A 26,182-nucleotide genomic window follows, 5' to 3' on the forward strand; every position below is an offset into this window, starting at 1 on the left:
TAATAATTACGAGTTTTCAATAGTAATGCCACAGCTGTGTCAGACGCAAGAGTATCAAATTCAGCCTTTTTTATTGACAAGCTTTTTATCAGGTCTGGAGCAGGGGACTCTGCACATTTTATTTGTACTTCGGATATAGCACTAGATAGGACAAGACTTTTTTGTGTGGTTGTTTTTCTAAGATATGCTGAATAAGCTATTATCTCGCCTCGTAGATATGCCTTACATGCCTCCCAAATCGTCGTGGCAGATACATCTGGAGTGACATTAGTGGAAACAAAAAGATCTAAACGGTCATTAATAGTTTTGACAAAATCTGGATTATTAAGTAAAACTGAATTGAAACGCCACGGAGATCGTGAAATAGGTCTACCCGGGAGAGAAAGATCCAGAATGACGGGAGAATGGTCTGAGATTACTATGGGATTATAGCAACATGACTTAACTGACAAGAGCAGTTTGTTAGCCACAAGAAAAAAGTCAATTCTAGAAAAGGTAGAATGCACTGGAGAGAAAAAGGAAAACTGTCTGGCATTAGGGTTGAAATAACGCCAAACGTGACACTGCATATCGCTGCATAAATGAACGTATAACTTTGGAAGACTTGGAAATTAAGTATGGCTTATTTGAGGAACGGTCAAGTAACGGGTCAAGGCAACAATTAAAGTCACCCTCAAGAATGAGCTGACTACTATTTATATCAGGAAGCGAAAAAAACACTTTTTTAAAGAAATCCTCGTCATCCCAGTTCGGACCATACAGGTTTATTAATGCCAAGTTACTACCATTAATTCTTCCCAGAGCAATAATATTACTCACAGAGAAGGGAACAGATTTGTGGACTAGAATAGCAACCCCACGTGCCTTGCTGTTAAATGATGAATGGTAGACCTGACCAACCCACCCACACCGGAGCCTAAGCTGGTCTGACAATTTTAAATGGGTTTCCTGTAAAAAGGCAATTCTTGTATTTAGATGCCTTAGGTGACTAAATACTTTTCTATGTTTTATAGGAGAGTTTAACCCTTTAACATTCCAACTAACAAATCTTAAAGCGCCCCCTGGTGCTAATGAGGCATTAATGCTTTGTATAGTACCCTAGATGTGATGCACATGAAAATGGCTGTGAACTGTGATACGCATACATAGTAAGTAGCACCAATACTTGCTTAAAGGGAGGTAGCCGTAACACACATACTCCAAAAAAAAAACCCAAAACCAAGACAGAAAAAAAACCCCCCCAAAAAAAGGGAACAAAAAAAGGGAGGGAAAAAAAAAGGTGTTGCAAAAGGCAACCACCAGCACGCTGACAAATTAATCAGCTTAGTTTAATACTTCCTCGATCCCAACTTCTTGCAACCGCATTGTTGATAAAACTGATTGATTCAAACCCTGTTCCTTACAATTTCAAATCTTAAAGCTGTGTGTTTGCATGTGTGATGCAACGTAAATATAGCATTCAAAATCAAAATAGGCCAAACAAACCGCATTGATTTAAAACCACATTTAGTCATTATAAAAGAAAGGGGAAGAAAAGAAAAAATAAGAGGAGAAACCGTGTTAGATTTCCAAGACATCAAAGAATATTACCCATTTTTTTCTTTTTACTTTACTGGCCTTGGCTCAAGTCCTGGATGAATTTAGTCGCATCCGCAGCCGACGGGAGCCACCTCTTATCTCCGTTCGGGAGTGTGATGTGCAATTTCGCAGGAAAAGGCAACGCCGGCTTATATCCCCGGTTGTACAGTTCAGTCATGACACTCCGGTATTCACCGCGCTTCTTTGCAACCTCCGGACTACAGTCACCATAGAAGCGGATTTGATGTCCCTGATAAGACAGCACACCTCTCTTGCGTGCTTCACGGATGATCAGGTCTTTCTCTTGGAATCGATGGAAGCACAGGATAACAGGGCGAGGAAGAGATCCCGGCGTGGGCTTGAGAGTGAAGGTCCGGTGAGCTCGATCTATCTCAGGAGGTGAAGGGAGTGTGTCTTGACCAAAAACCTCAATGAGAAGCTGAGAAAAAAAAGGAAGATGGTCGCGGACCTTCTATGTCTTCTGGTAAGCCGACAATGCAGATGTCTTGGCGCCTGCTGCGCCCCTCCAGGTCCACTACTTTAGCTCTTAGAAACTCATTTTCTTTTTCAAGATTAACACACACCTTCTCCACCTATAGCAAACGTGTGTCAAAGGTAGCTGCGTTATCTTCCAAAGAGCAAATACGCTGCTCATGGTCTCTCATAGTAGAGTTGATACTATCCAATGTCGAGTTAAGAGACTCAAAAGACATCTTGAACTCCGCAGAGAGGGCCTCCTTATGCTCACTGAGGAGTGCGCTTATGTCCGCCATTGTTACGCTAGCCGTAGTTGGTGGTATGTCCTTTTCCTCTTCAGAGGATTTTCCTTTGGCCTTGGGCATGACAAAGTGAATACGAAAGGGATATTTGAAAGCAAAATCCTTAAAACCTTACTAAGGATAGAGGGTTTCAAAGAAAGGTATAAGAAGCACAATGCAGCAGCAGAGCAAGCGTGCGTCTACTCCTCGCGCATTGCAACCAGAAGTTATTCTACTCTTAAGTATCCTAGGAACCACAAGTAAGCCAGCAGTCTGAGAGCAAAGTGCTCTACTGGGGTCATATGGTACTATAAGGTCTTTGAGATAAGATGGGGCCTGATTATTCAAGACCTTGTATGTGAGGAGAAGGATTTTAAATTCTATTCTGGATTTAACAGGGAGCCAATGAAGAGAAGCCAATCTGACAGAAATCTGCTCTCTCTTTCTAGTCCCTGTCAGTACTCTAGCTGCAGCATTTTGGATCAGCTGAACACTTTTGAGGGAGCTTTTAGGACAGCCTGATAATAATGAATTGCAACAGTCCAGCCTAGAAGTAATAAATGCATGAATTCGCTTTTCAGCATCAGTCTGAGACAGGATGTTTCTAATTTTAGAAATATTGCGCAAATGCAATAAAGCAGTCCTACATATCTGTTTAATACGTGTATTGAAGGACATATCCTGGTCAAAAATGACTCCAAGATTTCTCACAGTGTTACTGGAGGCCAAAGTAATGGCATCCAGAATAAGTATTTGGTTTGACACCATGTTTCTAAGATTTGTGGGGCTGAGTACAAGAATTTCAGTTTTATCTGAATTTAGAAGCAGGAAATTAGAGGTCATCCAGGCCTTAATGTCTTTAAGACATTCCTGCAGTTTAACTAGTTGATGTGTGTCATCTGGTTTCATCAATAGATATACAGTGGTGTGAAAAAGTGTTTGCCCCCTGCCTCATTTCCTGTTTTTTTGCATGTTTGTCACACTTAAGTGTTTCGGAACATCAAACCAATTTAAACAATAGTCAAGGACAACACAAGTAAACACAAAATGCAAGTTGTAAATGAAGGTGTTTATTAGTAAAGGTGAAAAAAAATCCAAACCATCATGGCCCTGTGTGAAAAAGTGATTGCCCCCTAAACCTAATAACTGGTTGGGCCACCCTTAGCAGCAACAACTGCAACCAAGCGTCTGCGATAACTTGCAATGAGGCTTTTACAGCGTTCTGGAGGAATTTTGGCCCACTCATCTTTGCAGAATTGTCCTAATTCAGTTACATTAGAGAGTTTTCGAGCATGAACAGCCTTTTTAAGGTCATACCACAACATCTCAATAGGATTCAGGTCAGGACTTTGGCTAGGCCACTCCAAAGTCTTCATTTTGTTTTTCTTCAGCCATTCAGTGGTGGACTTGCTGGTGTGTTTAGGATCATTGTCCTGCTGCAGAACCCAAGTACGTTTAAGCTTGAGTACACGAACAGATGGTCTGACATTCTCCCTCAGGATCTCTTGGTAGACAGCAGAATTCATTGTTCCATTTATCACAGCAAGTCTTCCAGGTCCTGACGCAGCAAAACAGCCCCAGACCATGACACTACCACCACCATATTTTACTGTTGGTATAATGTTCTTTTTCTGAAATGCAGTGTTCCTTTTACGCCAGATGTAATGGGACACACACCTTCCAAAGAGTTCCACTTTTGTCTCATCGGTCCACAGAATGTTGTCCCAAAAGTCTTGGGGATCATCAAGATGCGTTTTGGAAAAATTGAGACGAGCTTTAATGTTCTTTTTGCTCAGCAGTGGTTTTCTTCTTGGAACTCTGCCATGCAGGCCATTTTTGCTCAGTCTTTTTCTGATGGTGGAGGCATGAACGCTGACCTTAACTGAGGCAAGTGAGGCCTGCAGTTCTTTGGACGTTGTTGTGGGGTCTTTTGTGACCTCTTGGATGAGTCGTCGCTGCGCCCTTGGGGTAATTTTGGGCGGCCGGCCACTCCTGGGAAGGTTCACCACTGTTCCATGTCTTCGCCATTTGTGGATAATGGCTCTCACTGTGGTTCACTGGATTCCCAAAGCTTGGAAATGGCTTTATAACCCTTTCCAGACTGATAGATCTCAATTACTTTCTTTCTCAATTGCTCCTGAATTTCTTTGGATCTCGGCATGATGTGTAGCTTTCAAGGATCTTCTGGTGGACCTTACTGTGTCAGGCAGCTCCTATTTAAGTGATGTCTTGATTGGGAACAGGTGTGGCAATAATCAGGCCTAGGTGTGGCTAGGGAAATTGAACTCAGGTGTGAAAAACCACAGTTATAGTATGTTTTAACAAGGGGGGCAATCACTTTTTCACACAGGGCCATGATGGTTTGGATTTTTTTTCACCTTTACTAATAAACACCTTCATTTACAACTTGCATTTTGTGTTTACTTGTGTTGTCCTTGACTATTGTTTAAATTGGTTTGATGTTCCGAAACACTTAAGTGTGACAAACATGCAAAAAAACAGAAAATGAGGCAGGGGGCAAACACTTTTTCACACCACTGTAGCTGAGTATCATCTGCATAACAATGAAAATTGATGCAATGCTTTCTAATAATACTGCCTAAGGGAAACATGTATAATGTAAATAAACTTGGTCCTAGCACAGAACCCTGTGGGGAATAAGTATTTGATTCCCTAAGAATGTATACTATCTAACAGATGTTTTACTGTTAAGAATTTGTCAAGGAAAGGGAAGGTTTATTGGATAATTTATAAACAACTACAGTTTTCAAGATCATCAATTTAAACAATTGCACAAATGTATGTATACAGTATGATGCTCTGGGGCTGTTTTGTTGCCAGTGGTACTGGTACATTGTACAAAGTAAATGGAATAATCAAGGAGGAGTGTGGAGTGTGCTAAAACATCATCGGTAAGCAGCTTTGTAACACAGTGGCAAATGCTGGTGTGATTATTTGCAGACGGAAGAAGACAAGACCACGCAAGAGCTTGCCTGGTGTTGCATCAATAACCATAAGAGTGAGGATTAAACCCAGAACTACATAGAAAGATCGTATTAATGATCTCAAAGCAGCTAGGAATGACAACACATTATGTTGTTATGATTTGAAATCCTGCAGTGCTCATAAGGTAGTCCTCCTCATGATGACCCCTGTTCAGGCCAATCTTAAGTTTGCCAGTAAACGTCTAACTGATTCTGAGAATGCTATGACATACTGCTGAAGAATATGAATACATACTGAAGAATATGACACCAAGAACTCATCCTTACTGAAACATGACAGTGGGGACAAGTGTGGCTCGGGAGGTAGAGCTGGTCATCTACCAGTGGTTCAAACACCCATGGGAGTGTACATGAATGTTAGTCAAGGCATTTAGGCATAGAATTAACAAGCGTTGTATGAATGTGTGTATGAATCAGGTTTGCAGCAAAAAGTGCCAGTGACGGACTGCATCACATTTAACACATTTAAGGTGTGTGTGTGTGTGTGTGTGTGTGTGTATATTTATGGTTCATGTATCTCTATTTTAGCGGTCCATCTAAAAATACATCTGTGCTTCCTTGTTTAAGATTAAGATTAAGATTAAGATAGTGTTTATTTGTCACATGCACAGTTATACACAGTACAATGCACAGTGAAATGTATTTTGTACCTGCAACCATATATACACACACATATAAATAAGAAGAATAAAAATAAAAAAAGTAATTCACACTATACACTATACTCTATATACTATACACTATACACACTTTTATAAATTATAATATTTACATTGTGCAATAATGGTCCAGTTAGGGCTCAGAGTTGAGCAGACGGATGGCTTGTGGGTAAAAACTCTTCTTCAACCTTTCAGTCTTAGCCCTCAGGCAGCGGTAACGCCGGCCTGATGGGAGCAGGGAGAAGAGAGAGTGTCCGGGGTGGCTGGGCTGTTTTAGGATCTTCATGGCCCTCAGCCTGCACTGCTTGGTGTAAATGTCCTGGAGGGTGGTTCTGATGGTGGTTTAAAAGTGGTTCAATGTGGAAAATTATGTGGGCAAGATACTTAACCCCAAGTTGCTCTCCACTGTTAGATACTTAGCTTAGTTAATCAAGGAAGCACTTGTGTGAATGGGGTAAATGTAAACATGTTATATAAGTGCTTTGAGTGCTCAGATAGAGTAGGAAAGTGCTATATAAGAACTAGTCCATTTACCAAATACAAGTCTGAAATTTCTTGTGTATTTCTGATTTATGGAGTAGCTGTGGCTCAGGAGGTAGAGCAGGTCTCCTCCTAATTGGAAGGTTGGCGATTTGATTCCTGGCTGCTCCGAGCTACATGCCAAAATATCCTTGGGCAAAATACTGAACCCCAAGTTGCTCTCTGATGTTTGAATGTGTGTGAATGTAGACAGTAATCACTTAGCTTAGTTACAGATGGAACTGCTTGTATGAATGAGTTAATGCAAAGGTGTTATATAAGAGCTTTGAGTGCTCAGAGTAGAAAAGCACTACATAAGAACTAGTCCATGTACCATTTACCATCTATTATGTAGTATCTGTTATTTATTAAATTACCCATCTGAGGATTCTGAATAATAATATTTTGTAAGCATAGTTAAATTAGACAGACTACACTGCTCAAAAAAATAAAGGGAATACTCAAATAACACATCCTAGATCTGAATGAATGAAATATTCTCATTGAATACTTTGTTCTGTACAAAGTTGAATGTGCTGACAACAAAATCACACAAAAATCATCAATGGAAATCAAATTTATTAACCAATGGAGGCCTGGATTTGGAGTCACACAAAATTTAAGTGGAAAAACACTACAGACTGATCCAACTTTGATGTAATGTCCTTAAAACAAGTCAAAATGAGGCTCAATATTGTGTGTGGCCTCCACGTGCCTGTATGACCTCCATACAACGCCTGGGCATGCTCCTGATGAGCTGGCGGATGGTCTCTTGAGGGATCTCCTCCCAGACCTGGACTAAAGCATCCGCCAACTCCTGGACAGTCTGTGGTGCAACGTGACGTTGGTGGATGGAGCAAGACATGATGTCCCAAATGTGCTCAATCGAATTCAGGTCTGGGGAACGGGTGGGCCAGTCCAGAGCTTCAATGCCTTCATCTTGCGGGAACTGCTGACACACTCCAGCCACATGAGGTCTAGCATTGTCTTGCATTAGGAGGAACCCAGGGCCAACCGCACCAGCATATGGTTTCACAAGGGGTCTGAGGATCTCATCTCGGTACCTAATGGCAGTCAGTCATGCTACCTCTGGCGAGCACAGGGAGGGCTGTGCGGCCCTCCAAAGAAATGCCACCCCACACCATTACTGACCCACTGCCAAACCGGTCATGCTGAAGGATGTTGCAGGCAGCAGATCGCTCTCCACGGCGTCTCCAGACTCTGTCACATCTGTCACATGTGCTCAGTGTGAACCTGCTTTCATCTGTGAAGAGCACAGGGTGCCAGTGGCGAATTTGCCAATCCTGGTGTTCTCTAGCAAATGCCAAACATCCTGCACGGTGTTGGGCTGTGAGCACAACCCCCATCTGTGGACGTCGGGCCCTCATACCATCCTCATGGAGTCGGTTTCTAACCGTTTGTGCAGACACATACGCATTCCTCCTTGCACAAAGGCGGGGTAGCAGTCCTGCTGCTGGGTTGTTGCCCTCCTACGGCCTCCTCCACGTCTCCTGGTAGCGCCTCCAGCCTCTGGAGACTACGCTGACAGACACAGCAAATCTTCTTGCCACAGCTTGCATTGATGTGCCATCCTGGTTGAGCTGCACTGCCCGAGCCACTTGTGTGGGTTGTAGAGTCCGCCTCATGCTACCACGGGTGTGAAAGCACCACCAACATTCAAAAGTGACCAAAACATCAGCCAGAAAGCATAGGTACTGAGAAGTGGTCTGTGGTCCCCACCTGCACCCCACTCCTTTATTGAGTGTGTCTTGCTAATTGCCAATAATTTCCACCTGTTGTCTACTCCATTTGCACAACAGCATGTGAAACTGATTGTCAATCAGTGTTGCTTCCTAAGTGGACAGTTTGATTTCACAGAAGTTTGATTTACTTTGTTCTGATTCCAGTGAATTTAGTTTGTTATACTGACGTCTAGTGGTAGGGAGGACTTAAAACTTATGTTCGGGGTAGGTCCTCCATTTTGTCTGAAGGCGCAGCAGCGCAATGAGGCACAGCGGAATCCAAATCAATCCTCTCTTTTATGATCTTGATTTCACACAAACTGAGTATTGTTTTCAGTTGGACATTTTTCTGATGAGTAGCAAGCTCATTGTATGCAGATTGACATTTTCTTATAGTTCAATGACCTCATAATCAGAGCTGGTCGTCACATGGCAATGTTCAATCAGAAACAACTGTGTTATTGTTAGATTTTTTCTTAATGTTTCAGAGTTGTCTTTATTGAATAGGGTGTGCAATTGGTGCAAATTTAGGTTGTTTCATGATATAGGTGATTTCAATGTAACACTGTTATCCATTTCTTTATCTTTACGTCAATGTCAACAGTTTCACAAAAGAGGACGTCCAATAAACAACCTCAACCCCCACAGAGGTCTGTGGGGAAGGCCTCCATGGCAAGTCATGGCAAGATGATGTACGTAATTCTTGATGACCAGAGTAATGTGTCATTGGCCAGGTCTGCTTTCTTTGACATATTCAACATTCAGGGACCTGTCTCTCCTTACACCTTGAAAACATGCTCTGGCATAACAAACACTAGTGGAAGAAGGGCCACAGGATTCATTGTAGAAGCTCTACATGGGGATGTGCCTCTGGCATTGCCAACACTTGTTGAGTGCAACTTGATTCCCAACAACAGTGAGGAAATTCCCACACCAGAGGCTGCTACTCATTATCCTCATCTTAGACCCACTGCTGGCAAGATCCCACCTCTTGACCCAGTAGCTGAAATCCATTGCTTGGAAGGGACATTATCCGTGTCTACAAACTTCGCAGTTATTGTAATGGGCCACATAATGCACCATATGTCCAACGACTCAATTTGGGATAGGTGATAATAGGAGACGTGTGCCTGAAAGGAGCCCACAAGCCTATTGTGAACGCATTTAAGACCAGTATTCTGGAGAATGGTCGTCCCAGTTTCTTCAGACCGCGCCTATGGAAAAACTGGGTCAAGATAACCTTGGTAAGCAGATCTTTAGTCGCACCATAGAAGACAACCAAGTGGCGCCGTCAGTTGAAGACAAACTTTTCCTTTGCATTATGAATGAAGAGTTCTCCAAGGATGAATCTAACAGTTGGGTGTCCCCTCTCCCATTTCGGTCACCCAGACAGCGCCTGCCTAGTAATAGGGAACAGGCCCTTAAACATCTGATGTCTCTTCGACTTTGAAGAAGAAGCCAGAGATGAGGGACCACTATGTGCTGTTCATGGAGAAGATTTTCAGTAACAGTCATGCAGAACCAGCTCCCACTCTGGAACATGACAAAGAATGTTGGTACTTACCAAGCTTTGGTGTCTACCACCATCAAAAGCCTTGCCGAATCAGGGTGGTGTTTGACTCCAGCGCCCAGTACAACAATGTGTCCCTGAATGATGTGCTACTCAAGGGCCCGGATCTAAATAACAGTCTGATCGGTGTGCTCGTCCGTTTCAGATGTGAACCCTTTGGGGTGATGGCTGACATTCAGCAAATGTTTCACAGCTTCTTAGTCAAAGAAGAGCATCGGGATTATCTCCGTTTCTTGTGTTCCGGGAACATAACCTTGACGGGGACATCGTGGAGTTTCGGATGAAGGTCCATGTGTTTGGTAATTGCCCATCTCCAGCAGTTGCCATCTATGGTTTGAAAAGGACAGCCATGGAAGGAGAAGGGGAATATGGAGTGGACACAAAACTCTTCGTAGAACGCCATTTTTACGTCGATGATGGACTTAAGTCATTTGCTACCACAAAAGAGGCAACTGACGTGCTAAAGAAAGCTCAGTGCATGTTGGCACAATCCAATCTGCGACTGCACAAAATAGCATCCAACAGCCCGGAAGTCATGGGACCCTTTACAGATGAGGCCCTTGCTAAAGAGCTCCAGGCCCTTGTGTTCGGGAAAGACTTTGCACCTCTGCAGCGAAGTCTAGGGCTCGGCTGGGACCTGTCCTCAGACAGCTTTACATTTCGAGTAGATCTCAGTGAGAGGCCTTTTACAAAACGGGGGGTGCTGTCTACAGTCAATAGTTTGTATGACCCGCTGGGATTTGCCACACCTGTCAGCATTGAGGGTTGCTTGATATTAAGGGACATCACTTCTATTGCCTGTGATTGGGATGCACTGCTCCCAAAGGACAGGTACAAGAAATGGCAAAGATGGCGAGTTTCCCTCCAGGACTTAAAAGAGCTAAAGTTACCAAGGATGTACACATCATTTCCTTTGTCAAAGGCTAAAAGGAAAGTAATGTTTGTGTTTTGTGGTGCATCCATCGAGGCGGTAGCAGCTGTTGCTTACCTGAGCGTAACGGACGCAGAAGGTCACAGTGAAGTCGGGTTCATTTTGGGGAAAGGAAAGCTTGCTCCAAGACCAGAGATCACAGTTCCACGACTCGAACTCTGTGCTGCGGTGCTAGCCGTTGAGATAGCAGGGCTGCTCCAGGAGGAGTTAGATATGACACTGGATGACGTGCAGTTCTTTACCGATAGCAGAGTGGTGCTGGGCTACATCTTCAGTGAGTCAAGACGCTTTTACGTTTATGTTTACAACGGCGTGCAATGCATCAAGCAGTCAACAAAAGCAAGTCAGTGGAATTATGTGTCTACCAACAAAAACCCAGCTGATCATGCAACTAGGTCACTACCAGCCAACCAGTTGTCCTTTTCTTCATGGCCAACAGGACCTAACATTCTGACTAAGGTGGCACAGAGTCGGTGTTGCAAGGAGAGTTTCGGCCTAGTGGAACCTGATTCAGATCCAGAGGTACGTTCAGAGGGCACAACTTGTGTCACCAGCCTGGCACACAACAAGTTCAGCAGTGTACGCTTTGAGCAGTTCTGTACTTGGAACACTCTTGTGAGGGCTGTTTCACTACTCAAACACATTGCAAAGTCTTTCAGCCGGGGATTTAAGCATGACGTCTGTCACGGCTGGCATACGTGCAACATGCATCTCGGTGAAGAGCAACTGAAGCAGGCTAAAGACACAATAATCTTCACTGTTCAGAGAGAAGCATATTCAGATGAAGTCAGATGTCTCCAGCATGGTCAGTCGGTCAGCAAATCAAGCCCGCTCAGCAAACTCCGTCTTTTCATCGACGCAAGTCAACTTCTCAGAGTTGGAGGCCGGCTAACACAGGCCCAGCTTATGTCAGATGAATCGCACCCTATACTTATTCCTGGAAAGCATCATGTTGCTCTGTTGTTGGTCAGGCACTTCCATAAGAGAACTTGTCACCAGGGTAGGCATTTCACAGAGGGGGCTGTGAGGGCAGTCGGATTCTGGATTGTTGGGGGAAAGAGGTTGATCAGCAGTGTGATTTTCCACTGTGTGATCTGTCGCAGGTTGAGAGGCAAACAAGAAGAGCAGATCATGGCTAACTTACCTGTAGACCGACTGAGCACAGATCCTCCTTTCATGAACGTAGGTTTGGACGTGTTCGGTCCCTGGGTTGTTGTAACACAAAGAACCAGTAATAAGCCAATAATAATAATAGCCAATAATAAAAGATGGGCCATTATCTTCACTTGCATGAGCACTCGAGCAATCCATATAGAGGTTATTGAGTCCATCGACACATCCTGCTTCATCAGTGCTCTCAGGCGATTCTTTGCCATCAGAGGATCGGTAAGGTGGTTAAGGTCTGACTGTGGTACCAACTTTGTGAGTGCCTGCAGGGAGCTTCAGTTCACAAAGAAGGGTTGTGACAACAAACAGATTGGAAGCTACCTCTTGGATCAAGGGTGTCAGTGGCTATTCAACCCTCCACATTGTTCGCACATGGGTGGAACCTGGGAGCGAATGATAGGTATTGCACGGCGCATTCTTGATGCCATGCTTCTGGAACAGGGTTCGGCAAAGCTTACGCACGATGTCCTAGTAACCCTTATGGCTGAAGTGACAGCAATAGTAAATTCAAGGCCACTCACACCAGTTTCTACAGATTCGGACCAGCCAATCATTCTCACCCCAGCTATGCTGCTCACTCAGAAAGTAGGCACAGCACCAGTACCACCTGGTCGATTCAACGGCGCGGACCTCTTCAGAAATCAGTGGCGGCGTGTCCAGAGCCTAGCGAATACATTCTGGGATCGCTGGAAAAAGGAATACATTAGCAAACTCCAAGGACAGAGGTTGTTCTTGTTTCTAAGGACACAATCTAGTGGGAAATGTGAATGCTTACTTTGATATACCAAATCCTATGTTATTACTTAACTTGGCATTCTACCAAGTTAGGCAGGGAGTGTTCTGGTTCCAGTGAATTTAGTTTGTTATGCTGACGTCTAGTGGTAAGGAGGACTTAAAACTTATGTTCGGGGTAGGTCCTCCATTTTGTCTGAAGGCGCAGCAGCGCAATGAGGCACGGCGGAATCCAAATCAATCCTCTCTTTTATGATCTTGATTTCACACAAACTGAGTATTGTTTTCAGTTGGACATTTTTCTGATGAGTAGCAAGGTCATTGTATGCAGATTGACATTTTCTTATAGTTCAATGACGTCATAATCAGAGCTGGTGGTCACATGGCAATGTTCAATCAGAAACAACTGTGTTATTGTTAGATTCTTTCTTAATGTTTCAGAGTTGTCTTTAATCAATTGTATATTGAATAGGGTGTGCAACTGGTGCAAACTCAGGTTGTTTCATGGTATAGGTGATTTCAATGTAACACTGTTATCCATTTCTTTATCTTTATGTCAATGTCAACAGTTTCACAAAAGAGGACGTCCAATAAACAACCTCAAAGTCAGCTCCTGTCTGAAGTGTTCAATTGGGTAAGTGTTTAGCTCACTGTCTAGACCATGTTTTCGGTACAACACCTGGTGAGGGCAGTAGAGTGTATGTTTTGTTGATGGACTTAATGAACCCCATTATATATGCAAAACAAACCTCATGTGAATAAACTATATAAATAAACTAGAAAACTATAGCAAATTCAAACATTATCAGACACAAAGATAGCATTTTGTAGACTTTGAGAAGGCACTATGCCTCAGGATATTTGGAGGATGCTTTGGGAGAACATTCACTGTACAACTGCAGGCAGAGCAGCTAACACAGATGGGTCCATAATTATTTGTGCAGTGACACAGTTTGTCATTTTGTCCAACTATCCTACCATGGACTGAGAGTAGTGACCAGGGTTATTATAGTTAACGAAAACGAACGAAATAACGAAAACTGAAATTGAAAAAACATTGTTGTTAACTGAAATAAATAAAAACTAAAATTAAAAGGAAGAAACGACAACTAACTAAAACTGAATTGTGAGTTTACAAAACTAACTAAAACTAACTGAAATTATAGATATTGTTATTTTTTCAAAAGTCTTGTGGATTGATATGAAATCATTTTTTTCCTCTCTCCGAGTTTAAGCTCGGAACGCCGTCGGGCAAATGGGTGCGCATGTGCGTGCGTGCGCACACCGCGCTGCTCCTCAGAGAGTCCCATGTGGAGTGTTTTTGTTTTTTTTTTTTACTATGATAGCACAGATAGCAGCGAGTGTCTTGTTGTGGATGATGAAAAATGTACGGAACACTTCTTAGTCAGGAAAAAAAACACCAACATCAAAGCAGCCCTGAGAAGCGCACACAAGGCAGCTACGGAAACCGCTCTCATCCTACAAGGCAACCCGGCCTGCACCTCCAGAGAAACGTGACTACTCGTCGGGTCAACGCAGCCCACAACGTTGTGTTTAGTCCTTGTGCGTTTCCGGCTACTTTATCAGTCAGATAATAACAATCAGGACTAATAATCAAAGCATCAATATAAGGACTCACAAATGTCAGCAAATTCCTGGAGGGAGCTGCTGAAACTATGGGAATGGACGTGAAGGAATGAAGAAAGTGAAAAAACAGGGACAAATATGTTTGCACCCTAAAAACTGAGCACAAAGAGCGAGGACCAAAAAACCCCCAGCACACAACCACAAGGTAATTAACACACGCAATCCAGCTATACATGCATAAATGCGGACATGAGGTCGGACACTTCCGTAGGCTACATAGGCCGCAAAGACCCTGCAAGTCTAATCAGCGAGCATCTAACCAAGCTAGCTCCAAAACAGAAGCAGCATCAGGTGGAGAGAACATCAGGATGCAGCTGGATTTGAGCTTTGACTCCTTCAAGGAGTTTGTTTTTGTCAAACACCACATGTAGCTGTTGTTAATCTGCTGCACTGAGGCTGAACTTTATTGGGAGTTTATTGTAGAATTTATCGAGTTTTGGAGTTCATATTGTTAGCAGTTTCTCCCTGTTGATGTTCATGTGTGTCCTTAATATTACACACATTTAGCATGTAGTTCTGCTGTCTGTGAACAGTTGGTTGCTGAATTTATTTCTTTAAAGGGTATCTTTAAAGCGTACCTGATTAAGTATGAAAATACTAAAACTAATACTGAAACTAACTAAAACTAAGCATAAAACCAAAAATAAAAACTAATAAAAACGAGCAAAACCACTCTGAAAACTAATTAAAACTAACTGAATTAGAGAAAAAAAAGTAAAAACTAACTAAAACTAAACTATAATGTAAAATCCAAAACTATTATAACCCTGGTAGTGACTAAAAGAATAAGGTTGTGTATACAAGCAGCAGAAGTTTTACGTTTACCCCAGATGCAGAGCGAGAAGCTTGGGCTTTCAAGGGGGCTCAGACTGGAGCCATTGCTCTTCCACATCAAAAGAAGCCAGTTGAGGTGGTTCTGGAATCTGACAAAGATACCACCTAGGTGAGGTGTTTCTGACATATCCAACCACGAGCATACACCAGGGCAGATGAAGGACACACTTGAGTTATTGTGTCTCTCAGCTGGCTTGGGATTGGGTCAGTATCCTGTCAGAAGAGCTGAAGGTGATGAGGGCTCTGGGAGAGAGAGGTCTTGGGATCTCTGCTTAGTCTGCCGGCCCCACAAATCTTGACCCAGATTATTGGGAGAAGAGTGACAGATACTAGTTCTTATTTCATGGGTTTGTTTGTTTTTTGTTTTTTTCCTGATAATGGTTTCAAATAACAGAAGCAAAATATTTGAATAGAGGTCATAGCAGTAGATGTGTGTTTTAAAGCTAATGGCTGAAATGTAAATGGCTTAATAGTGACTGTGTGATAAACTTACCTGCTGATACAGCAGAAAGCCATGAGGCGGAAAAGGTCTGCAAAGCTCAGGCCTGATCCCTCTAGAGAGAAAGCTGTAGGAACACAGAACCACATGATCAACATACAGAAGGAAACTGTCAGAGGAGAAAAAGACAGCTTAGTCTGAACATGTTATTAATTTGATTCAAAGAACTGACTCCACATTTCTTATATTAAAACTTTTTTCACCAGCAAAGGGCAACGAGGACATAACCAAGAAACATGCACAAATGTCAGAGCCAAGTTTTAAATCAATGCATGCAAAGTGTGGTGTAACTCTTTTTTATAATCCCTTAATTCAAGGGAATTTCTCCCATGGATACAAGAATAGCGATGGTATTGTGATCATCATATAAACAACAAGAACAAATAAAAATAACTCTGGCACCAATCATTGTTTTTACAATTTTTTCATGTGTACTCCACTCATGCTTCATTAGTTTGTAAAAGAATAATGTGGTGGGGTGCCAGGGTGGCTCAGTGGGAGAGCAGGTGACCATGTACGCCGCATGGCTGCGGTGTAGCCCTTTCCTGCACATCTACCCCCATTTCTCTCTCTCCCTACTTTCCTGTCTCTCGTCACAATACACTATCTAATAAAGGCCAAAAAAAAAAAAAAAAAAAAAAGAGCATAGCATGCGGTTGGTACAGTAATACACATACCAAGAAAGCCATTTGCTCACAGCGTTGCACACAGTTAAGGCTCTTGCCACTGAACTAAATGTGCTCTGGGAATGTTGACCAAGTGGTTTAAATACTCAGAAGAATGCAGTAACACAAAGAGAAAACCACATTTACTCATTGGAAAGAAGGAAAGTGGGTTACAAATCAAACCTGCTGAGCTGGCAGCCCAACCACAACTTACAACTCTGTTATTTTCTATCTGCTACCTTTGGGGTGATCATTGGCAGTTTTAATATGACATTGTTTATTTGCAGAGAAAAATCAGCTTTTTGTTTAAAACCATATGGGGATTTTAAAAAAACTCATAGATGACATGTTTAATGGTAGCACTTCTATACTTTAAAAATGATGTATTACATCATGTACAAACAAGTAATTTAGGAGCCGTTAGCGGTTCATGGTCTCATCATCTATAGTAGAGAATATTGCCAGAAGATTCTTGAGAATCTGGAGAAACCTCTGGTGTAAGGGACAAAGGCTGAAAATCAATGTTGGACGCCTGTAATCTTTGGACCCTCAGGGAGCACTGCATTAAAAACGGGCACAGAAATCACTGCAAGGGCTCAGGAACACTTCCAGAAATCAATGAATTACAGTTCACTGTGCCTTTTCCATACAGTGATATGTAAAAGTTTGGGCACCCCTGATAATTTTCATGATTTTTCTTTATGAATAATTGGTTATTCGGATCAGCAATTTCAGTTAAATATATCATATAGCAGACGAACACAGTGATATCTGAGAAGTGAAATGAAGTTTATAGGATTTACAGAAAGTGTAATAATTATTTAAACAAAATTAGGCAGGTGCATAAGTTTGGGCACCCTTGTCGTTTTATTGATTTGAATACCTTTAACACTAATTATTGGAACACAAAATTTGTTGTGTCAGGTAATTTGTTTTGTCATTGACCCTTGACCTACATACACAGGTGAATCCAATTATGAGAAAGGGTTAAGGTAGCCAATTGCAAGTGTTTCTCCTCTTTGCATCTTCTCTGAAGAGTGGCAAAATGGGAGCCTCAAAACAACTCTCAAATAACCTTAAAACAAGGATTGTTCAACATCATGGTTTAGTAGAAGGATACAAAAAGATATCTCAGAGATTTCAGCTGTCAAGTTTCCACTGTGAGGAACATAGTGAGGAAATGGAAGACCACAGGCACAGTTCTAGTTGAGGCCCGAAGTGGCAGGCCAAGAAAAATCTCAGCTAGGCAGAGGTGAAGGATGGTGAGAACAGTCATAGTCAACCCACAGACCAGCTCCAAAGACCTACAACATCATCTTGCTGCAGATGGTGTCACTGTGCATTGTTCAACTATTCAGCGCACTTCATACAAGGAGAGGCTGTATGGGAGAGTAAGGCAGAAGAAGCCATTTCTGCAGACACACCACAAACAGAGTCACTGAGGTATGCTAAAGCACATTTGGACAAGCCAGTTTCATTTTGTAATAAGGTACTGTGGACTGATGAAACTAAAATTAACTTATTTGTACATAACAAGGGGCGGTATGCATGGCGGAAAAAGAACACAGCATTCCATGAGCATTCAATTCCAACAAACACTTGCTACCCACAGTAAAATTTGGCAGTTCCATCATGCTGTGGGGGCTGTGTGGCCACTGCAGGTACTGGGAATCTTGTTAAAGTTGAGGGTCGCATGGATTCCAGTCAATATCAGCAGATTCTTGTGAACAATGTTCAAGAATCAGTGACAAAGTTGAAGTTGTGCCGGGGCTGGATACTCCAATAAGACAGCGACCCTAAACACTGCTCAAAATCTACTAAGGCATTCGTGCAGAGGAACAAGTACAACGCTCTGGAATGGCCATCTCAGTCCCCAGACCTGAATATTATTGAAAATATGTGATGTGATTTAAAGCAGGCTGTCTATGCTCAGAAACAATCAAACCTGACTGAACTGGAGATGTTTTGTAAAGAAGAATGGTCCAAAATACCTTCAACCAGAATCCAGACTTTCACTGGAAGCTATAGGAAGCGTTTAGAGGCTGTTATTTCTGCAAAAGGAGGATCTATTAAATATTGATGTAATTTTTCTGTCGGGGTGCCCAAACTTATGCACCTGCCTAATTTTGTTTAAATAATTATTGTACACTTTCTGTAAATCCTATGAATTTCATCTCACTACTCAAATATTGCTGTGTTCGTCTGCTATATGATATAGTTAACTGAAACTGCTGATCCAAACAACCAATGACTTATAAAAGAAAATCATGAAAATTATCAGGGACACCCCAACTTTTGTATACCACTGTATGTAAGTCAGTTTGACACACTTTCATTCAAAGATCCTGCATACTACCATGAGGCCAGACAGCTTTCATTGTGTCACCTGCACACAAATTATTTTCTTTTATCTGGCACTTACAATCCAAGCTATGAATGCAAGTGTGTACAAGAAGAGAATAGCTAATGACAATGGGCCCAATTCCACATATTCCCCACACACCCACCTTAAGGATACCTGCTCAAATACCTTCTCAAAGTCCATAAATCACAATTCTGTGTTAAAGACCACAAGCTCCAACAGGCCAAAGCAGACATTCATTATCAAGTTATTGAGAAACTGAGTCACACCAAGTAAAAGAAATCCCTCCCAGGTAGAACAGTCCTGTTACAGTTTTAAGACGTTATTGCAACACCTGATTTCTGTTCTGCATGCCAAATGTCATTCACAGACCTCAATCACAGGCCAACTCTTCAGGCAGTAAACAATGTAGTTGATGATGCCTTTAGTGTCACAATACCCATCTTTTGTTCTCTTTAAAACACACACACTAAGCTCTCAAATTCCACAATCACTACCAGTAAACTTATTAGAACCAATGAATAATGTTTTGGAACAAAAAAGAAAAAAGCTTTTCTACACAGGAGTAACGTGGAGTTGAACAGGTTTTGGAGCCATGTAACTGTTGGCTGGGGGAGATGATAAATATGACATTATTTAACAGAAGAAAAAAAAAAAAGGATATTGCACTCATAAATATACACCAATCTGTGTGAAATTACATCTTCCACATTGATGCACTCATAAACCTAGAATGAATCCATTAAAATTACACAGGAGTAGGCTCTGGCTTGTGGAAGCAACCATGTTGCCCCACCATCTTGAATACAGTAGTCAAGATGGACATTGCTGTTCTGCCTGATAGCAAAAGGGGTTAACGCCCAAGGACATTCATGCTGACATGGTTGTTAGATTAAGGGATGATGCTCCAGCTTTATCAACTGTGCAAAATTGGGCAGCTGAATTCAAGAGGGGTAGGGAGAGCCTTGAAGATGATCCAAGGTCCAGATAATAGACCTTTTTGGATTTCTAATAAAACAATGAAATCATCTTGTTCAAAGAGCAATTCATTGTAGTGACAAGCCAACATGTGCTACATGTGGGTACTCTGTTCATTTTGGAGGCTCATAATGATTCAGGACCAAAAATATGACAATTCAAAGTTTTTGCCTGCTACGAGCATCAGCAGAGAAACCGAATCATTTTTTTTGTGAGGGGTGAAGACAGACATATTTGCAAGTGTAAATTTTTACTTCATCTCATTACTTCATTCCACTTATTAATAGCTCTTGCCTGGTGCTGCTGGTGAATAACTTGACTGACAGCTTTGTGCATTTCAGAGGTTAAAAATAGTAGAGGAAAACAAAGACTTACTGTACTGGCTCTCCTTTACGGGAAAATCTTTTACAGAAATGCTGGAGTCTTTATCCATGCGCAGAGATATGACTTTTTTCTGCAGGCTGGTTGACTTCCTCACCACGAATGTCTGTAGGTGAGGAAAGAGGACACATCCAATCAATGTCTGCACAGGAACTGGGTTATGTTCTGCTGAATCAGCTGTGTTTTCTGAGGAACTCAACATCCATACTCTTCCTATATGTACATGTTTCACAACACTGAAACATGTAGTGCTGTATATTTAGTATTATCAGATGCTCAGTCTCCTAAAGCTATACTTAAAACAAGCTGAGGACATTTTTTCCTGTGTTTCGTTTTGTTCCTCTTCAGTTTAATTTGTGGTAGCAAAGCATCATCATTTTGTCTGCAAAGCACTCATGTCTATAGCTACTAGACATCGGCAGCTGAGCTTTTAGTGTTTTCATTTAAAATAAAAAAAAAAAGACAAACCCTTCCATATACCATATACCCCCATGAAATCTCAGGAAGGTGCATAGATTTGAACAGATGCTACCCAAAAACACAACTGTTATCTAGGTGTTATTCTAATTACATTTAGCACTAAAACTAAGCCACTGTTATTAGCACTTGCTTTTTCCATCTTCACTTGAAAAGTTATCAAAATGATTCCTGTCTGAAAGGAATTTGGAGACCATAGCTAGGGATGAGAATTACTGGGAACCGGCTCTCTACAAGAACTGGTTCCCAGTAATTCAATTCCTTGGAATCGTTAGTCTGCTTGCTTAACAATTCTGCGTATCAATTCCATTGACGTGAGGACGCATTTACATGATTACATCACACACTTATTTGGTTCGGAATATACTCAACAGCGTCAGGACAGAAGCGTCAAGACAAAAAGCATTACAAAATTATGTTCACAGTGTTTCAGCAACAGCAGGAGCTGTTTTATGTGCAGTCTGTGCACAAGCAGCAAACGCAAAAAGGTGGCGCCGTTACCGAGACATGAGCTCAGGTTTAGCGGAACTAAATGTTTTTCTAATGTTTTTAATGTTACCACCATTAAAACCTTTACTTTGAAACAGCTGAAGGTCCTTCATCAACCACCTGATCAGTAAGTGCCAACGTAAAGAAAAGGGAACTTTGAAGCTGTTCCATCCACCACTGTTTGTTTCACACAGCGAAAAAAACTGCAGTATCCATCCATCCATCCATTCTGTTGCGGCCTTCAACGCACATCACTTGGATTCGCTATTGCGGGGGTAGTTCAATCTTCGGACGTATGAATTAAGCTTTGTATCGTATTTATTTACACTTGAAAAATGCTTTACAATCGTAGTCAAGATTCCTGTCAAAAAAGCTGTGTCCTACCACCCCACCAGCTGATTGAATCTCCCCACACCTGATCCCAGCGCACCTCAAATCAGCTCGCAAAAGGCGGAGCCATGACAGTCTCATCTTCCCTTGCCACCATGCCATAGCAAAATAAACAGGTTCTAACAATACCTATTACGACAAATATTTATCAAAGCATAATACAGAAATGGCTCCAACACATTCTCTTCCGCTTATCCGGGGCCAGGTCACGGGGGGGGGGGCCTAAGCAGAGAAGCCCAGGCTTCCGTCTCCCCAACTACTTCCTCCAGCTCATCCGGAGGGACCCCAAGGCATTCCCAGGCTAGCTGAGAGATATAATCTCTCCAGCGTGTCCTGGGTCTACCACGGGGCCTCCTCCTGGTGGGTCATGCACGGAACACCTCACCCAAGAGGTGGTCATGAGGCAGCCTCTTGGGTGAGGTGCAGTAAAACTGCAGTATGGAAGTTAAAATATGCAGATGAATTGTTAATACAAAAAAAGTATTTCTAATCAGATCACTCGATTCATCAATGGAATAATCGATATTTGCAACCCTATTTTGCTGTACTGCTTTCACTATCCACGGGTTTCTGGAAGAGCATAAGTAGGCTGCCATGACAGACTGCTACTTCCGCTGTACAGTTTTATACTTCCAGTTACCCAAAGTTAGAGCCAGAGTTAATGACAAAATTCAGTTACTTTGTGCTGTAACGGGCAGCTTTATTAGTTGGATAATGAGCTCGGATTCAACTTGTGCTGTTGTCGGTTGTCACTCCATCAGTCTGTAAATTTTTTTCAAATTATTTTATTCTGTAAATTTGTTCTTTTTCCCCCAAATTATACTACCCAGTTGCACATCCTGTTACCATATTTTTTCCTTATGTTCTAAGTTTTCCTTTAATGTACAGCCTCTTATTTTTTTATGTTATTTTATTTATAGTGTGACACTACAGCATACAGCCTACACAAAGCTTAAACAATGCGTGCCTTCGTGTAAACATGTAGCAGTTAGCAAGATGACAGCTGCGTGTCTCCCCGATCACAGCTTTCGGCCAGTCCAGTGTTGCTGTTTCAGTGATCTGAACATTCTGATATCCAGATAAGTGATATACCTTCCACAGAATAGCTGCCGCATCACTACATGATGTCCCTAATCAGCAATACAGGAACAGCTGACTGTCTCCACCACTCCACTTTCCCTTTGCATGACCGATGCTCTGGCTCGGCTCTACAGCTGCTTTAAGGAAAATGTTTCCTTGCTTGTTCAGCATTACTTTATTGATTTTATTGCTTTGAAGGTAATCTGGTGCTCTTATAATTACGTGATTCCTCGCCATCAACACCTTGGGAAAAAAACACAGTAACTGATAATGTCGATGTAGCTGACTTCAGGCCATAATTTCATGTCATTTACACAAGTGACGGGTGAGGCACTGTTACCTCGCTGCTTTTTAAAACATCCTTGCAATGTATCCACCTCCAATGTGGTACCATTTAGGCCAGGCAAAAGAAACTGTACTGTCAAAATGTTTAAATGAACGGCAAGTGTGTAAGCCCGCAACCGTAAACAACAGCACAAACGGAAGTAAACTACCGGCTTCCGCTATGAATTATGGGTAATGGCACGAAGTCAGGAATACTGTGGATACTGTAAGAACAATCTCCATCTCCTGTAACATTTAGTTGATGAGGACTGCCAGAGTCGGTCTGGCTCTGAGGCTGGTTCTCGCACACCTTGCAATTAGATTTTATGGTAAACTATTAGTACTAATTTTGAAAGAGGAATTCTTATTTTTTATACCAGTGACTTATGCAAGTGACTGCAGTGAATGACAAGTATCAGGTAACATCACTGAAGTCCTCCTTTTAACTTCAGAACTACTGACTGGCTGCTTCAGCTGGTCATTTGTTGGCCTGAGACAGTGGAATATTAACATCTAGACCCTTGTGTTCACGTTTGCATTTTAATAGTCAACAATTACTCAGCAAAAACATTTTAAAAAAAGCCTAACCATGGGAAATTTGATGAAATCTAGTGGAGAGTTGGAGCATGGGCAAAGGCAATCCCACTTAATTTTGGTCTAGAGACAAATAATTTTCTTTTAAAATAGAAAAACCCTGGCCTACTTGTCTAGTTTTGTATTCATATTTTTGATGACTGTATCCAAAATTATTTAAACCTCTAAGTGATTCCCATCATGTTCTTGTATGAATGTTCTTGTTGTAAAGCATATGTCACTGTTATTCAGGGTAAGACCTAAACAATACCCTCACCCCAGCTGGTTGGTTCTGCAGTATATGTGCAGCTTCTTCATGGCTGAGGCCCAGCTGTAGCCAAACAGCGTGCGTATGCACCAGTCTGTCCAGCATACTGAGGCGCCGGTGGAGTGAGTCGTAGCCAGAGTCTCTGGCACCACGTAGCCCTGCACTGATCCCTGCACAAGGTGAGGCCTGGAGGAAGAGGCCTCCCACCTCTTCACCAAGCCTGGGAGTGAAGGAAAACATAAAAAAAAAAAATCAAGCAAGAATGAAGGGTTGCATAAGATCATCAACAAACACTCAGACTTTAGGATAACACCAATGGGAACGCAATTTCTTCATTAATCTGGTTTATTTTTGGAAACATTAAAGCAAAGTGGAGGGTGGAATGTCTTCTTATAAGCTGGTGACACACTTTATACTTATTGGAACACAAAGATTGTCTAAACCACCAGAACACAGGATTTTTTTTCATTTCTTAAATAGAAGTACACAATTTGTATTTGAACTAGGGGTGGGACTCGATTAAAAAAATTAATCTAATCAGTTACAAGCTTTGTAATTAATTAATCGAAATTAATCGCATTTTAATTGCATTTCAATATTTGACATGAGAATATTAATTTAAGTTTGGTTGAAAACTTCAAAATGTTGTTTATTTTCCCACCAGTCTACTACACAGACCAACGAAGGGTGGAAGTGCTCCTCTGATAAGCAAACTCCTGAAATTAAAGTTAAGCATCGTAACTGGATAGTTTTATTCAACATTAATGTCTCACTTAATATAGTTGAAAATTAATCATTCTCTCAGCTGTATTCCTTGATGTTGAAATGTGTCATGCTTGTTTTAACAGCTTATTTTCAATAAAAGACTTAAAATTAAACCACAAAAAGGAGAAAAAGTTTGTTCTCCGTTTAATCAGCTGCTTTTCCACAGCTGTGCTTCGCACTCACGGTTGCTAGGCGACATGAGCAGAGGTGAGGGCAGGTGACGCTGATATGAAGGCTAGCCGCTCACTTCAGGCCTTTGCGGTTTTCGTGGGCTCTGAAGGACGTCGGCGGGGTCCTTCGAAGGATGCGGTCGCTGAATTTTTGACATTGTGCGTCGATATAATCTGTATGCCTGGAACTCCTGAGAAATGTTCCACGGTGCAAAGTGCGATTAAAATGCGTTAAAATTTTAATCGCACTTTGCACCGTGGAAAGTGCGATTAAAATGCGTTAAAATTTTTAATTCGTTAATTTCCCCGCAATTAATTAATCGAAATTAACGCGTTAAAGTCCCACCCCTAATTTGAACACATTTGAGAATTAAATGTATGTTCATGAATCCTCACTTGGTGCTATATGCATACCAAAACTGGTATTTATTTAAAAAAAAAAAAAAAAGAAAAAAAAGAAAAAAAGGAGATAAATGGAAAGCACCACTTTAAGTGAGCTTTGGCTCTCTGCAATAAAGCCAAATGAAGCAAATACAAAAGGTGGATTGGCTGGATCATGTACAAATGCATGCATGCACACACACGCACACACAATATCCCCAAAGTGTGGCTAAAATGTCTCCCCAACTTCCTTTTATACGGTTCCCTTTAAAGAAATTTTACTTTCTCTTTTTTACACATGTATCCAGTGCAGTACTTCATTGGAAGAATACTGAAATACATGTTATATTATTATTGGTAAGATGTGCCAAATGTAAAAGTACAAAACAAAAAAACAAAAAATGGTCACTCAGAACATTAACTGGTAAATGGACTGGTTCTTCTAAAGTGCATTTCTACTCTACACTGGCACTCAAAGAACTAAGTGCTTTCTATCCAACAGTCTCTCTCATACACGCCCATCCGAACCAACTTGGGGTTCAATGTCTTACCAAAGGATACTTTGGTATGCAGACTGGAGCAGGCAGGGATTGAACCACCAACATTTCAATTAGAAGACCTGATCTACCTTCTGAGCCACCTCATTAAACAATAATGTTTAGAGTGATACTCATTAGTTGATTAATCAAATACTGTTTAAATTACACATGCAAGCTTTTTATTTTATTAAAAAAATAATAAAAACAAATTGGGTCATTATTGCTAATGCAGTCATTAGTAAGCAGCAGTGATATCTATGACTGCTGTGAAGCTACTCTTGTACTACTTTATATAAACTTGTGGGTTATTACCTCTCCCACCAATAGGTTGAGTAAGGTTATGTTTTTACTCCAGCTCATCTGTCAGCAATATAACTCAAACTTTTGAACCAAAATTGATGAAACTTTGTGGAAATATTCCTTATGGCCCATGAACGGTTTATCACATGGTGCCGCAACATGCTGAGGTCATCTTGCGCAGGGCTGAGGATTTCACCAGTAGTGATGGCACGATACCACTTTTTGTGTCCGATACCAATATTTTACATTTGGATATCGCTGATACCGATACAAATCCGATCTTTTTTGTACTATTATTTTTAAAAATTGTTTTTAAATGCCTGGATCAATTTTACATAAGTCAACAGTCTCTCACATAAAAAAAATTGAAATCTTTTAGTTGTCCCACATACAAGACTA

General features: G+C 41.5%; 1 protein-coding gene across 6 annotated transcripts in view; it reads right to left on the reverse strand.

Moving 5' to 3' along the window:
- rin2a (Ras and Rab interactor 2a) overlaps nt 1–26,182 on the reverse strand; it is an 87,048-nt gene that overhangs the window by 24,252 nt on the left and 36,614 nt on the right. For 5 of the 6 annotated variants that reach the window (XM_030748197.1, XM_030748198.1, XM_030748196.1 and 2 more), the window contains 3 exons: nt 23,638–23,848; nt 20,022–20,133; nt 15,636–15,708 (listed from right to left, as the gene is read on the reverse strand). In XM_030748197.1, coding sequence (XP_030604057.1) covers nt 15,636–15,708; nt 20,022–20,133; nt 23,638–23,848 — 396 coding nt within the window. The remainder of the gene's footprint in view (nt 1–15,635; nt 15,709–20,021; nt 20,134–23,637; nt 23,849–26,182) is intronic. The other variant, XM_030748202.1, reaches the window with a different exon arrangement.

Source organism: Archocentrus centrarchus, chromosome 15, assembly GCF_007364275.1.
Source record: "Archocentrus centrarchus isolate MPI-CPG fArcCen1 chromosome 15, fArcCen1, whole genome shotgun sequence".
Taxonomy (NCBI): domain Eukaryota; kingdom Metazoa; phylum Chordata; class Actinopteri; order Cichliformes; family Cichlidae; genus Archocentrus; species Archocentrus centrarchus.